At 37.9% G+C, this 15,915-nt stretch overlaps 1 protein-coding gene across 1 annotated transcript in view; it reads left to right on the top strand.

The window, feature by feature from the left end:
- The window catches only part of ADAM28 (ADAM metallopeptidase domain 28), a 63,555-nt gene that overhangs the window by 32,651 nt on the left and 14,989 nt on the right, over nucleotides 1-15,915 (top strand). Inside the window, exons 11-14 of the mRNA XM_065878815.1 lie at nucleotides 2,388-2,472; nucleotides 9,974-10,104; nucleotides 13,121-13,298; nucleotides 14,489-14,578. Coding sequence (XP_065734887.1) covers nucleotides 2,388-2,472; nucleotides 9,974-10,104; nucleotides 13,121-13,298; nucleotides 14,489-14,578 — 484 coding nt within the window. The remainder of the gene's footprint in view (nucleotides 1-2,387; nucleotides 2,473-9,973; nucleotides 10,105-13,120; nucleotides 13,299-14,488; nucleotides 14,579-15,915) is intronic.

Genomic DNA, 15,915 nt, shown 5'->3' with positions numbered 1-15,915 from the left:
CTTTTTTTTAAGAGAGAGGCTAGTAAGTGAGCAATGATTCATAACAAGTTTGTTTGTTTTGATTGTGTATAACAGAAAGGAAAGGCGGGTTTAGATAATGGCAAGAGGGATTTAGATTCAGTGTTTTAAAAGAATGGATTAGCTGTACGCACCAATCAGGACAAACTTCTAGGACTGAAGGAAAATTGAACATGATATTCTAATCCCATGCTTCTGCCATCCTGACAAAATGACTAATTAGTGACTAATTTAAAAAATAGGGGAAATAAATCCAACAGCTATAAATGACACAAGACTGCTAAGCATATGCCTCAAGACAGTTCGCCGGATGGTTTGCAGCTGGAATCAGATGGCAACAAAGAGTGACTTAAAATTACTTGAGTTTCACTACCTAAGAAAACAGTGGGTGTCATGGGAAATAAGTGGACTAGGTCCTGTCAGAATTAATTAATATTCTGTGCTGGTTATCTATGACTGCATGATGCATCAGCCCGCAACTTACAGACTTAAAATAAGTCTTCTTCATTTATATGTCTAGTGCCTTGCCTGGGGTGCCGGTTGGTCATCTCTTTGCATATACAGCTTTTCAGGTGGCTAACTTGGACTTCCTCCAATATGGCAGTCTCAGATTTCTGGATATCTTAACAAGGTGACTAGCTTTCCCCAGAAGAAGCATTCTAACAGGCCCAGGAGAAAACTTCAAGGCTTGTTATGACTCAGTCTTAGAAATCACACATCACTTCTGGTGTATTCTGTTGGTCAAGAACAAGTCATAGACCTATCCAGTTTTAGGGAAGGTGCTACACAGGATATGAATACCACAAGGCTGGCTCATTGGGTTATCTTTGAAGGCTAGCTGCCACAGTTCCTTAATTTGGAAAGATGAGTTCCAGACTCAGGGGCCCACCACAAGACATAGCTCATTTTGGGGAGTGGTTTGGTGATTTTCCAGGGTCTCGAAGGTAGTGAGTAGTAAGGGAATTCAACTCTTACCAGACTGGTCCCAGGACAAAGCTAAAATGGTAGTTGAATCCAGTATTGTGAAGTAATAGGGTAGAGAAATATAAATTATAGACAAGATGACAGATGTATAGATAAAAAATAGTAATCCAATATCAAGAGTAGATTTCCTGAATAGACCAGAATAAACAAGATAAAAGAACTAAAAAGATAAGGATGGAAGGAAATAATTGTCCTTTCATGTGTAAATTGAAAGCCTTACCATTTACCTGACAAATTAACAAAATATACCTATACCTGGACATAACCGGGTATGAATCTTAGAGTCCAAATATACTCTATCCACTGAAAAGAGAAACCAAAATAGGTAATCCCATAATGGAGGAAGATTTTATTTTTTATAAATGAGCTGGTAGTAAGAATTAAATCCACAAAAATGTAGACTTAAGTATAAATAATTTCACAATATAATTTTAAAAGAGAATATAAATGCCATAAATCTTTAAAATATCATGTATCATACAAAATATCATTACAGAATAACAGATATTGAAATCTCCATAGGGAATGGAAAGTGGCAGGAAGTTCTCTCATTTCCTCATTTTTCATGGCAGAATGTGTACTTGCCATTCTTTATGTTGATAAGTGGGAAAATATAGGTTCAACTTTTTATGTAAATGCACCTACTAAGGGAATTTTAAAAATGATGCATACTTGCAAATTTCTAGATGCAAACCAGGGTCAGATTCTTAACAGACAATAATAACAGAATAATAATAACAAAAAAGCACATGGAATTATTAAAAGTTGAAAGAAAAAATGAAACAAAACCAAAATAGAAATTAAAATTACTAAAGACCAAATATATCATCTACATAAATAAATGCAAGTGGTTCAAATGTCGCTCCAATAGGACAAATATTGCAAATGCATAAATGCTTCAATAACACAAATACTTACAGAATGAGCCCAAACTTAAATCAAGCTACAGCTAAAACAGTGCTAAAATAAAAGTAAACATATATAAAAATACATGAGGAGAACATAAATTAAGGTGAAACATGTTTCATCTTAATTTATATATTTATATAAATTTATACATACATATGTATATATAAAGCAAAATATTTGTTAGAAAAAAAATCCCCCTTTATTTCCTGACAAGAGATGAATTCCACAATGAAAAATATAAGAATCATGAATAAGAGATATAAAATATTAAAGTGATTACTCCCAGATGCTTGGATTTAGGCGGTATGAAAACCATTGTATTTTTAAAAATGCCTTCTGCAAACTTGCTGAAGGAAATATTTGAGTGATGATTCGCGATGTGAGTTTCTCTGTTAATTAGTTAGGGTTCTGGATGAATTGTCTATAGAAAATATACTTAGAGTCATAAGCTTTATCAATTTCTCTCTTTTTCGCAGGGCAAGTGAATTTTCTGGAACAACTGTGGGCCTTGCTTTCATGTCTACAATGTGCTCTCCGTATCATTCTGTTGGCATTGTTCAGGTTTGTTTAAACTGTTGGTTCTACAGCTCAAGCCTGTCAAATGCTGTTGTGCTGCATCTGTTGAGAAGGTCATGTAGTTTTTCTCCTTTGGTCCTTTGGCATGGTAAAAAACAGTGACTGAATTTCAAATGTTGAATCAATCTTGCATATCCAGTATAAACCCAACATGGTCATAATGTATTATTTGTATATATTGCTGGAGTCAACATGGTAACATACGTTGAGGATTTTTGCATCTATATTCATGAGGGATATTAGTCTGTAGTTATCTTATCCTGTAATGTGTTTTTCAGGTTTTGTTATTAGAGCAAGTGTCAGGGTAAAGGATGTGCTCCCAACTCTTCGATTTTCTGGAATATTTGAGTAAAATTAGTATTATTCCTTCCTGAAATGTTTGGTATAATTCACTAGTAAAACCATATGGGTCTGGCATGTTTTTGTGGAAAATTTTTAAACTACATTTTCAATTTCCTCAATAGATATTGGACTTCTCAGGTTATTTATCTCTTCTTGAGTGAGCGTTGGTAGTTTGTGTCTTCAAGGAAAGTTGTCCATTTAAGTTGGCATATATTTGTCGATGATATTCCATTACTATCCTTTTAATATCTGTAGGATTTGTAGTGATTTTCCCTCTATCATTCATATTAGTAATTTGTGGGGTGTTTTTTTTCCCCATGATCAGTCTGGCCAAAGGTATATCAATTTTATTGATCTCAAGGAAACAGTTTTTGCTTTACTGAGGCTTTCCTAGTTTCAATTTCATTGATTTCCGCTCTTGTCTTGATTATTGATTTTTTTCTGCATTCTCTGCATTTAATTTGTTACTCTTTTTCTAGTTACTTAAGGAAGAATTTTAGATTGTGAATTTGAGGGTTTTCTTCTTTTCACATATAATCATTTAATGCTATAAATTTCCCACTATGCACTGCTTTAGCTGCATCCAAGTTTTTTGGATACGTGTGGTTTCATTTTCATTAAGTTAAAAATATTTGCTAATCTTTTTAATAAATTTATTTATTCATTTATTTATTTTTGGCTGCGTTGGGTCTTTGTTGCTGCGTGCAGCCTTTCTGTAGTTGCAGCGAGCAGGGGCTACTCTTCATTGTGATGCATGGGCTTCTCATCGCAGTGGCTTATCTTTGTTGCGGAGCACAGGCCCTAGGCGCACAGGCTTCAGTAGTTGTGACACTCAGGCTCAGTAGTTGTGGCACACGGGCTTAGTTGCTCCGCAGCATGTGGGATCTTCCTGGACCAGGGATCAAACCCGTGTCCTCTGCATTGGCAGGCAGATTCTTAACCACTGCACCACCAGGGAAGTCCCCTTAATTTCTTTTTGGCTCATGTATTATTTAGATGTGTATTGTAATAATTTTCATTATTGACTTTTTAGTTTAATTCTGTTATTCTGTCATGGTCTGTGTATTCATTTGTTGGGGCTGCCATAACAAAATACTATCGCCTGTGTGGTTTAAACAACAGAAATTTATTTTCTCACAGTTCTGGAGGCTGGAAATCCAAGATCAAGGTGTCAGTAGCTTTAGGTGACAAGGTGTCTGAGGCCTGTCTCCTTGGCTTGATGATGACCACCTTTTTGCTGTGCCCTCATGTGGCCGTTTTTCTGTGCACACTTACCCCTGGTGTCTCTTCCTCTTCTCATAAGGACATCAGTCTTATTGTATTAGGGCCCCACCCTTATGACCTCGTCTAACCTAATTATCCCTTTGAAGATTCTATCTCCAAATACAGTCATGTTAGGAGTTAGGGCTTCAACATATGAATTAGTGGGCAGGACACAATTTAGTTCATAATAGTCTGGGAATATACTTTGTAGAATTTTGATATTTTAAATTTTTTTGAGGTTTGTTCTTGGTCATTGCCCCATATGAACTTCAAAAAGAATGTGTCCTACTGTTGTTGGAGTGTTCTGTAATTGTCAGTTATGTCAGGTTGACTTATAGTGTTCAGTTCTTTTGAATCGTTTATGGAGAGAGTGTTTAAGTATCCAGGCAGAACTGTAGATGTGTCTGTTTCTTCTTTCAGTTCTATAAGTTTCACTTCATGTATTTTGAAGCTCTATTGTAAAGTGAATACACAGAGTTGTCATGTCTTGTTGGAGAACTGATCCATTTATCATATTATGTGCCTCTATTTCCCTGAAATATTCCTATTCTGAAGTCTACTTTGTCCAAATTCAGTATAATCACTCCAATACTTTGTGGCTATAGTGTACTTGATACAACCTCTTCCTTACTTTTATTTTTAGCATATGTATTTCTTTACATTTAAAGAAGGTTTCTGCTAGATAGTATATACATGGATTTTATTTTTTATCTAATCTGACAATCTCTGTCTTTTATTTGGTATGTTTAAATAATTTATATGTAATATCATTATTCATATTGTTGGATTAAAATCTTTCATTTTGCTAGATGTTTCCTATGCCATCTCTTCTATTTTTTCTGCCTTTTTAGGATTGAGTATATTTAAAACAATTTCATTTATCTCCATTATTAGCTTTTTATTGATTTGTTTCTTTTTAATGGTTACCCTGGGGTTTATTATACATCTCTGCTTGTATGTTTTACCTTGAAATGGTATTAACTGGTTCACATATAGTATAAGGACTTTACAAGGGAACACCTCTAATTACTCCCTTCCATCCTTTGTGCTATTTTTATCAAATGTTTAACTTCGCATATACTATAAATACAATATACACTGTTGCTAATTTTTCTTTAAAAGTCATCTTGCTGTGCAATTTAAGATGAGAAAAAATTAGTTTTCCATTTATCTTATCTTTACTGGTGCTTATTTTGGTTACATTCCCAACATTCTTCCTTTCTTTGCAGAGAGAAAATTTCTATCTGGCATAATGTATTTTTTCTTCCATAAGAATTTTTTTTTTTTTTTTTTTTTTTTATAAATGTATTTATTTATTGGGTCTTCGTTGCTGCGCGGGCTTTCTCTAGTTGAAGCAAGCAGGGGTTACTCTTCGTTGCAGTGCACGGGCTTCTCATTGCAGTGGCTTCCCTTGTTGGTGGAGCACAGGCTCTAGGCACGCAGGCTTCAGTGGCTGTGGCACAGGGGCTCAGTAGTTGTGGCTCGCGGGCTCTAGAGCACAAGCTCAGTAGTTGTGGTGCACGTGCTTAACTGCTCCGGCAGCATGTGGGATCTTCCCCGACCAGGGCTCGAACCTGTGCCGCCTGCATTGGCAGGCAGATTCTTAACCACTGCGCCACCAGGGAAGCCCCCCATAAGAATTTTTTAAAAAATATTTCTTATAATACAAGTCTCCTGTCCATGAATTCTTTCCATTTTTGTAAGAAGATGACCTTATCTCTCTTTCATTCTTGTATATATATTTCACTGGGTTGACAATTCTGGGTGGATAGTGTTTTTCTTTCAGCACTTTTAGTGATCTCACTGTCTGCTGGAGTTCCTAACGAGAAATCTGCTGTAAACTTTATCTTTGTTCCTCTCTAATGTGTGTGGGTGTTTTTTTTTTTTCCTGATTTTAAGATTTTTCCTTTGTCCTTAATTTCTTCAATTTGATTATAATTATAATTATGTTATAACTAAGGGGTTTTTGTGGGGAGAGGTAATTTATCCTACTTAGTGTTCCTTTGTCCTGGGGCTTGGTATTTGTGATTAATTTTGGAAAATTTTAGGCCATTATGTCTTCAAATATTTCTTCTCTTCCATTCTCATCCTTTTTACTTTCTGGGATTTCAATTACATATAAGTAATTGAACATATATGTATGATCATTCTATATTACCCCACAAAACTTGTATCTCCATGTTTGTTTCATTTTGTTTGGTTTTTCCTTTTTATCATTTTTTTCAATTCGTGTTACCATTTGGGTAATTTCTGTTGAAACATTAAATCCACTGATTCTTTCCTCAGCTATTCCGGATCTACTGTTAAGCCTATGGAAGGCATTATTCATCTCTGTTACTGTCTTTTTCAATTCTAGTGTTTCCATTTGATTCTCTCTTATGGTGTCCAACTCTCTTCTGAAATTTTCCATCCAGTCTTATATGATATTCATCTTTCCCACTGAAGCTTTTAACACATTAATCATAGTTATTTTAAAGTGCCTCTCCGATAGCACTAATAATCTGAGTCTGGTTCTGTTGATCGGCAAGGTATTGTTTTTTTGGGGGGTGAGGCCTTATTACTTTTTGTTGAAAGTTAGGCCTCTCATGAAAGGCAATAATCTGAGGTAAATAATTTTTGGCCTGGAAATGATCACTTCTTTCCTTCTTCTAGGACTTCAGTGTGAAGATCTGAATCAATCTAGCAGGAGTTGAGCTGGGTTCGGGATTTTTTGATTGGTATGGACATCTCAGTGCATCACAGATGTTAAATTCCTCTCACGTTATTTTGTGTTTAGAATGAAGGACGGTTTGCCAGAGTCTTTCTCACTGTGTGTTCCACACTCATCTTTGGGGCTTTCCTGCACCTCACAGGGAGTCTCTAAGCTGTCATCCATCTCCCATCCATAGGTTGTTGTTGCTGGATGATCGCTGGACTTTTGGTGGGAGGAGGGCATGTCCTTTTGTTCTCATTAAGCTCAGTCTTAGGGAAGTCCTGCATCTCTTAGTTTCTGGCATGGGTCCTTCCAGTGATTCTGATCCACTGCCAGATGGTAGAGACCTCTAGTGATGTAAACCCAGCAGGCATTCCTGCCCCTTCTGCCCCTCTCCTCCAGTGGTAGAGGTTTTTTGCTTTTGGTTTTTTTTTTCCCCTTTCTTTTTATTTTTCACAGTTGCACTGAGACTTCACCAGTGCGTTAAGGGTGACAAGATTTGTTGCCCTTCTCTTAGAAGTTTAAGACCTTAGTTAGGGCTAGGACTAGAGTAAGCCAAGTGAGGCACTTAGCTCACCCTGGTGCTGGTCATGTTTGCTCCATTACAGGGAGAAGGGAGAAGGATTGTGAAGGGGTTTCATGCCTTTGCTACTGCTGTTCTGCTCCCCCAGGTCAATACCATGATGGAGGATTTCCCAGAACTCTGACTTAGTGACGTCATGTGGAGAAAAATCTGTGAATACGTGGGAATTTCTCTAATTTCTGAATTCCTCACATTTTGCATATTCTCTTGCTATTCCACAATCAACATTTATCAGTTTTTTGGGGTTTTTTTTTGGTGTTTCCACACTTTTTTTTTAATAGCTCTTTATTGGAGTATAACTGCTTCACAATACTGCAGTAGCCTCTGTCACACAACAAAGTGCATCAGCTGTATGTACACATATATCCCCATATCCTCTCCCTCTTGAGCCTCCCTCCCACCCTCCCTATCCCACCCCTCTAGGTCATCGCAAAGCACCGAGCTGATCTCCCTGTGCTATGCTGCTGCTTCCCACTAGGTGACAGTTTTACGTTTGGTAGTATATATATGTCGATGCTACTCTCACTTCACATCAGTTTTTAATGTTTTGTATGAGTTATTACTGGCATCTGGTAGTGTCTGCCCCAGGTAAACAGAAGTTCACGTCCACCTCTCCCACTAGGTGCCAGCCTGTCTTTCCTTAGATTTCAGCTTTGTTGCCTTGTGACCTCAGCTCTAGGATTGGTTCTAGAAAATTGTGAATCTGACTACAGTAAGTTTGGGTGGGATGCTCTGTCCAGCTTTCTGTTATCTGGTGATGAGAAACAGGGGTCAGGGAATTCTCATCTGACTTTGTCTAATTTCAGTTTTCATCAGGCCCTGGGTCTCAGCAGCTAGGCTTTCTCAGTGATCCTGCGTCCTTTCAATGGCAGCAAAAGTCTGCTTTCTGACTTTTGCAGATCATTCCTGGAAGAGAGTTTGCTGGCCCTCCTGCAATGGCAGAAAACCTCACTTGATATCAATATAGGATCCTAGACTCAGGATTTTTGTCTGCCCCTCTCTCTCAGGAGTAGAGGTTTTTGTAGTTTTTTGTGGGGGCTCTGTGTGTGTGTGTGTGTGTGTGTGTGTGTGTGTGTGTGTGTTAAACTCATGCCCTATCTGTAACAGGTCGGCAGTTCTGCTATAGGTTGTTGCTACTTCTCCCGTCAGTGAATATGTATATATCTCCCCAATATATCTTATGAGTCTAGGTTTATGATAGGCTTCCTATCATAAACGGAGGAAGTAAAATATGTATTTTAAAGCTTGAAAGTGCCTACCATAAAACTGGAAGAGAAACTAGCCCACTTAAAGCAATAGTTAATAATATATGATAGTAACATCCATAAGATGTTATGGAAAAAACCTGAACAAACTTTTTGACCAACCCAATAGACTTAAAACTGCAGTAGGAATCCAGAGGAGAGGATTGTTGATGAAGAGTAATGTGGTCAGGAAAAGTTCCGTTAAAATGAACCTCAGAGCTTGGATTGGATTGAAGGGGAAGAGAGGATGGAGGTAATTCCAGTAGAAAAAACCATTTAAGTTATGAAAATAATTATTTAAAGGAAGGTACGCTAAATTTGAAGGAACCTCAAATAAGGCAATCTGGAAAGTGTCTATTTAAACACATTTCTTTTTTTCTTAAATGGTTTGGTTTGTTTTTGTCCCCACTGAAGACTCTCCATCTTAATAGATAGTAAGGTTACCAGGTTCACCTCAATAGGATGCAACAATATTGTGAGTGGTAGGTGTTAACTTCCTGTCTCACATACGTGTTCCTTGTTTGCCAGCCTTGTACTGTGCCTGATGGACTTCTCTATTTTGTTCTTTGAAATGAAGTACATAAGGGAATCAGTTTTCTGTGGGTGGGTGTTATTGGCATATTCCTGTATCCCTACTGGGAAATTACAACCAGCAATGATTCTTTAGTGTTGTTTTATTGCTTCTGGATAACTTGGATGTCCTGGTCCAACACCTTTAATCAGAAACAATCTGGTAATGAAGTTGGCTACTCGCTGAACTTCATGCAGTAAGGGAAGTCTGGAGTTGACTGATGTCTAGTTTTGGCAGTAGTAGATTTGAAAAAGGTACCAGTGGTTCTAAAGTTCTAGGTTCATGAGCACGTCTAGATCCCTATGAACTAAATATATTAAAGACCTCCAATTATTGATAAATTGGAAAGAATTTGAAAAACAATCCAAATGTGAGGGGGGAGGTAAATCAGTTTTTAAAAATTCTAATTTCTTATTATTGTTGAAAAAAAGGTTGTCATTATCCGCCATGGCAGGAAATAACAAAAATTTTCATTATAGGGACCCATTGACAAGAACAGAGAGTAGCCTTATGCCTTGTGATGGGGATTCAGTACCAAAGGGGTGTGTGTGTTGGGGGGAGAGACAGCAAGAGATACAGAGACAGAGAGACAAAAAGGCAGAAAAAGTCAGGGTGAGAGACAGGAGAGAAGGGAAGAGAAGGAGAGAGGGGAAGAGATGGGTAAGGTGAGGAAACTGAAGCTAAAATCAGACTCTCTACTCCACTTGACTACAGTGAAAATACTTAATTATGTCCTGAGTGATAATTCAGTTTGCCAACCAGAGTATCTGTCTCCCTATTCTCATCCTCAGGACCACAGTCACAACATGCTCATCACTGCAGGGACCATGGCCCATGAAATGGGCCATAACTTCGGAATGTTTCATGACACCTATGCTTGCAAGTGCCCTTCTACAGTATGTGTGATGGACAGAGCACTAAGGTGAGCCTTTCTGGGAAGATGCTATTTATCTGTGTTTTGGATTCACGCTGGGCTGTCATCTTCAATGACATGTTCAAACTTTCAAATTATTAAATAGCAGTATCAGGACAAAATCATGGATGTGTATCTATACCAAACTACCTTGTACCTCATCTATGTGTAATGTTTTTCATTAACTGAGACATAGTTTAAACATACTGTCTCTTTGCTGTTGGGGTGATGTGTCACTTTATCCTCATCTTAGCTACACAAGATCTGGGTTCATAAAATCATTAACATTTATCACATTTTCAGTGAATTCAGATTGGGTGGTGGTAATGGAGAAGTTTTAGAAGAAAAATGTAATTAAAGAAGAATGGGGCTTCCCTGGTGGCACAGTGGTTGAGAGTCCGCCTGCCGATGCAGGGGACACGGGTTCGTGACCCGGTCTGGGAAGATCCCACATGCCGCGGAGCAGCTGGGCCCGTGAGCCGTGGCTGCTGAGCCTGCACGTCTGGAGCCTGTGCTCTGCAACGGGAGAGACCACAACAGTGAGAGCAGTGAGAGGCCCATGTACTGCAAAAAAAAAAAAAAAAGAATGAAATTAGAACACTTCCTAACACCATACACAAAAGTAAACTCAAAATGGATTAAAGACCTAAAGGTAAGGCTGGATACTATAAAACTCTTAGAGGAAAACATAGGCAGAACACTCTTTGACATAAACCACAGCAAGATCTTTTTCAATCCACCTCCTAGTGTAATGAAAATAATAACAAAAATAAACAAATGGGACCTAATTAAACTTAAAAGGTTTTGCACAGCAAAGGAAACCATAAACAAAACAAAAAGACAACCCTCAGAATGGGAGAAAATATTTGCAAACAAAGCAACCAACAAGGGATTAATCTCCAAAAATATACAAACAGCTCATGCAGCTCAATATCAAAAAAACAAACCAATCAAAAAATGAGAAGATCTAAATAGACATTTTTCCAAAGAAGACATACAGATGACTAAAAAGCACATGAAAAGATGCTCAACATCATTAATTATTAGAGAAATGTAAATCAAAACTACAATGAGGTATCAACTCACATGGGTCAGAATGGTCATCATCAAAAAATCTACAAACAATAAATGCTGGAGAGGGTGTGGAAAAAAGGGAACCCACCTATACTGTTGGTGGGAATGTAAATTGGTGCAGCCACAATGGAGAACAGTATGGAGGTTCCTTAAAAAACTAAAAATGGAGTTACCATATAATCCCACTCCTGGGCATATATCCAGAGAAAACCATAATTCGAAAAGGTACATGCAACCCCAATGTTTATTGCAGCATTATTTACAATAGCCAGGACATGGAAGCAACCTAAATGTCCATCAACAGAGGAATGGATAAAGAAGATGTGGTACATATATACGAAGGAATATTACTCAGCCATAAGAAAGAATGAAATAATGCCATTTGCAGCAACATGGATGGACCTAGAGATTGTCATACAGAGTGAACTGTCAGACGAAGACAAATATATGATACCACTTATATGTGGAATCTAAAAAAAGGGTACAAATGAACTTAGCTACAAAACAGAAATAGATACAGATGTAGAAAACAAACTAATGGTTACCAGGGTGTAAAGGGGGGGGCAGATAAATTGGGAGACTGGGATTAACATATACACACTACTAGATATAAAATAGATAATAAGGACCTACTGTATCGCACAAGGAAGTCTATTAAATACTCTTTAATGGCCTATATGGGAAAATAATCTAAAAAAGAGTGGATTTATGTATATGTATAACTGATTCACTTTGCTGTATATGCGAAACTAATACAACATTGTAAGCAAATATACTCTAATAAATTTTTTTTTTTAAAAAAAGAAGAATGTTCTCATAGGAAGATGACGAGAGTCTTTGAAAAGAGATTACACATTCCTGCCACACCTTAGGCAAAACTGCCCTGGAATTTTATTTTTAAGAACCCCACATCCCTTTTATGTGTTCATTTCCTCTTTTTGTATTTCCCTCTCCCAGCTCATTCAACCTAGGGTTAGTCTCCCATGCCCTTCCACAAAATAGCATATGGCTGCATGCCAGTTACATATCTTATGCTATCTCTCACATATATTACTGTAGTTTAAAATTTTTAAATTTTAAGTATAGTTGATTTACAATGTTGTGTTAATTTCTTCTGTATAGCAAAGTGACTCAGATAGGTAGGCATATATATTCTTTTTCATATTCTTTTCCATTATGGTTTGTCACAGGGTATTGAATATAGTTCCCTGTACTATACAGTAGGACCTTGTTTTTTATCCATCTTATGTATAATAGTTTGCCTCTTCTAATCCCAAACTCCCATTCCTTCCCTCCCCCACAACCCCCTTGGCTACTGCTTTTTTTTTTTTTTTGCGGTACGCGGGCCTCTCACTGTTGTGGCCTCTCCCGTTGAGGAGTACAGGCTCCGGACGCTCAGGCTCAGTGGCCATGGCTCACAGGCCCAGCCGCTCCGCGGCATGTGGGATCTTCCTGGACCGGGGCACAAACCCATGTCCTTTGCATCGGCAGCCGGACTCTCAGCCAATGCGCCACCAGGGAAGCCCGGCTACTGCTTTTTTAACCTCATTGTTATTTGTGGAATGAAGAGAGGCTGTCAATAGAAATCCCTCTGAAGGAAAATGAATTCTTAAACATGTAAATAAATATAATTTTAGTGCCTTTAAGACTTCAAAACCAAAACGACCGAAGGCTGAATGAGATTATCTGGATAAATTAGAAGGATTTTTAGTTTATTAAACAGCAGCCTGGATGTTCTATTTTAAGATGTGACCATACTTGCCTTGTTCATTAAGCTGCCCGGGTGGGCTACTTCAGGAGCAAAAATAAGAGCTCATGATTTAGCAGTTGGTGAGTGTCTTCCCTTTGATCTTTTGGGTCATGTTTTGAGTGTATCACACCCAACGCCTGATATTTCCCCCTATCTGCTCAGCGTGACTGTATTCCATTTTCTTTTTCCTTACCTTTACAGCTTCTATATACCTACGGACTTCAGTTCCTGCAGCCGTGTCAGCTATGAAAAATTCTTGGAAGATAAATTATCCAATTGCCTCTTTAACATTCCGCTGCCTACAGATATCATATCCACCCCAATCTGTGGGAACCAGTTGTTAGAAATGGGAGAAGACTGTGACTGTGGGACCCGCGAGGTACCACCAAGTTCTTTCTAAAATGATCTACTTTGTTTTTCAATTGCTGAGAGATAAACTATCAACGTGCGGTTCACTAAAAACATCACACTTCTTGTAATTTTGTAAATGTTTGTTTGTAGACATTTGTTAGGCCAACTTTGGGACTCAGGACTTTTTACCATTCGAAGTGCCTGGCTTGGTCCCATCCTCTTGACAGGGTAGCCAGGATTCTGAATGGGACCTTTGCCCCCATCTTATTAATACCTAATGCGAGCACCAGGCCAAGCTCTCAGGGGGTTGGCCTTTCAGTACTTCAAAATAGGATTACACATTTATCCCCTCTGTGAGACAAAGGAATCTTTCCCAGATGATGTTTGTTTGAATAAGGGCAAGAGTTTTTTGGGGTTGTTTTTGCGGTACGCGGGCCTCTCACTGTTGTGGCCTCTCCCGTTGCGGAGCACAGGCTCCGGACACGCAGGCTCAGCGGCCATGGCTCACGGGCCCAGCCGCTCTGCGGCATGTGGGATCTTCCCGGACCCGGGCACGAACCCACGTCCCCTGCATCAGCAGGCGGACTCTCAACCACTGCGCCATCAGGGAAGCCCAGGGCAAGAGTTTTAACCCTAAAAATTGGTAACTGTAAATAGCTCACTCTGAGGTTCCCAAAGTAGGAGTTTCCCCAAAGCCTTGTACAGATGCCTAATTTCTCAGAAGCAAGGTGGGGAGAACAAGACAAAGTATACTGCTTTATAGAGAGCTGAATTAAATGTCAAACTTGAATAAAGAACTATATTTTTAGATTTTCAGTACATGCTCTAGAGATTAAGTTTACTGCTGGACAGATACAAAATTGATGAGCTGAACTAATTATGTTCTGTAACAATTTAGAGGAATTTGATTTTCAAAAAACTGTCCCTTTCTTTTGTTTTCTCTCCTATTTCACCAAAAACAGACCATGTTCAGTATTACTATGGGAGATTGGGGGAACTAGAAAAGATATTCAAATAAAAAAATTATGTAAGTAGAATTCAGATAAACTCAGTATTTCTAAAGTTAAACTTTTTTTTTTTTTTTTTTAGTTTTCCCCCAAATCATTTTCAAACTGTATCAAAGAAAGGTCTGTGTGATGAATAAATTGTATTATGAATTGTGCTAAAATGAGACCAAAAGGTAATCTTACATTTGCATTTGTTTCTGGTATTTCTTAGGAATGTACCAACGTTTGCTGTGATGCAAAAACATGTAAAATCAAAGCAAATTTTCAATGTGTGGTAGGGGAATGCTGTGAAAAATGCCAGGTAAGATTATTATTTTACTCTATCTTAATAATTATGATTACTCTTTGTTTTTTCTGTATTAAAATCTTAGGGATTATGTTCAATGAAATAGGCAAAGTAATATTTTTCTGTCTATAAAATAATGTTACCTACCATCTATCAAGTCCTCACTGAGTACTTTGCAAAGATGGGCTCTTTAATCCTCCAACAGCCCTTTGAAGTATATATTATTATTTAATTTTGTTTTCGAGCAGAGTCTCAGAACAGATAATGTACAAAATAATACAGCCACTAAATGGCAAAATCCAAGTATGATCAGTTCCAAAACCAATGCTTTGTTATTCCCACCTGCTATTTCTTCTGATGCCGTGTGACCCTCTTGGACCAAATCTAGTAATTGCTTGCATATCCCTTTTGTTGGCAAAAAATTAATCAGCCGATCTAAGAAAGAAATGGAAAATTTTATTCTAGCCAAATTGAGGATTGTAACCAGGGAAGAGCATCTCAGAAAGCCCTGAAAACTGTTGAGCCAGTTAGAAGTCAAAGCACAGTTGTGTAAGTTTTTTGAGACAGAGGGCTGTACGTTAAATGGCATATTATTGATAGTTTACACAATCCATATCTAAGCATCACTATGGCCCCTTACAAGATCAAGAAGGAACGTTATCTTTTAAGGAGTTATCTTGTTGGTGCTGGGAGTATGTTGGTCTTTATGGTTGAGCAGGTATTTCTGCTGATGGGGGAGGTCTGGTCAATGCCTAATGCAGACACACAGTGCACGGTATGGGGAGAGAGGAGGTCAGAGGGAGAGACAATTTCTTATGTTGAAATTTTCCTTGTCTTGCCATAAAATATGAATTTTATTCCACACTTTAATATGGTGTAGTGGAAAAGCTTTTAATTTTAATAATATAGGGGCTCCTCTATCGTCAACCTTTGAAGTCACTTCCGGGTGAAATTCTTAGAAAAAGACATAAGATGAGGATGCCGTGTCATTTTCTCTGTGGGGCTTTTTTGACTTTCTCTTCCAGTTAGAGTTCAGCATGTTACATTCTACTGTTGCAGAGAATTCTCTATTATGATTATTTGTTTATGTGTCTTCTTAGTTAGACTGATTCTTAATGTCTGGAGTCTGATTCATGCTCACCTAACACAGAATTGCATTCATTTTAAAAGCCCAATAACCATCTGTAAAAGGAATGTGCAGATGGCATGCCAGGTTATAGGCAGTGTTTCAGATAGGTTTTTTTTGTTTGTTTCTTTCTTTTTTTTAATGTTGGAGGGAGAGGAAAGAAATAAAGGAGGCCAAAATGAAGAAAATTTGAGAACTTAAGTAGTATTCAACAAGTATTTATTAA

This window comes from Phocoena phocoena, chromosome 6 (assembly GCF_963924675.1).
Source record: "Phocoena phocoena chromosome 6, mPhoPho1.1, whole genome shotgun sequence".
NCBI lineage: Eukaryota > Metazoa > Chordata > Mammalia > Artiodactyla > Phocoenidae > Phocoena > Phocoena phocoena.
This window is presented reverse-complemented; position numbering and strand designations above follow the sequence as displayed.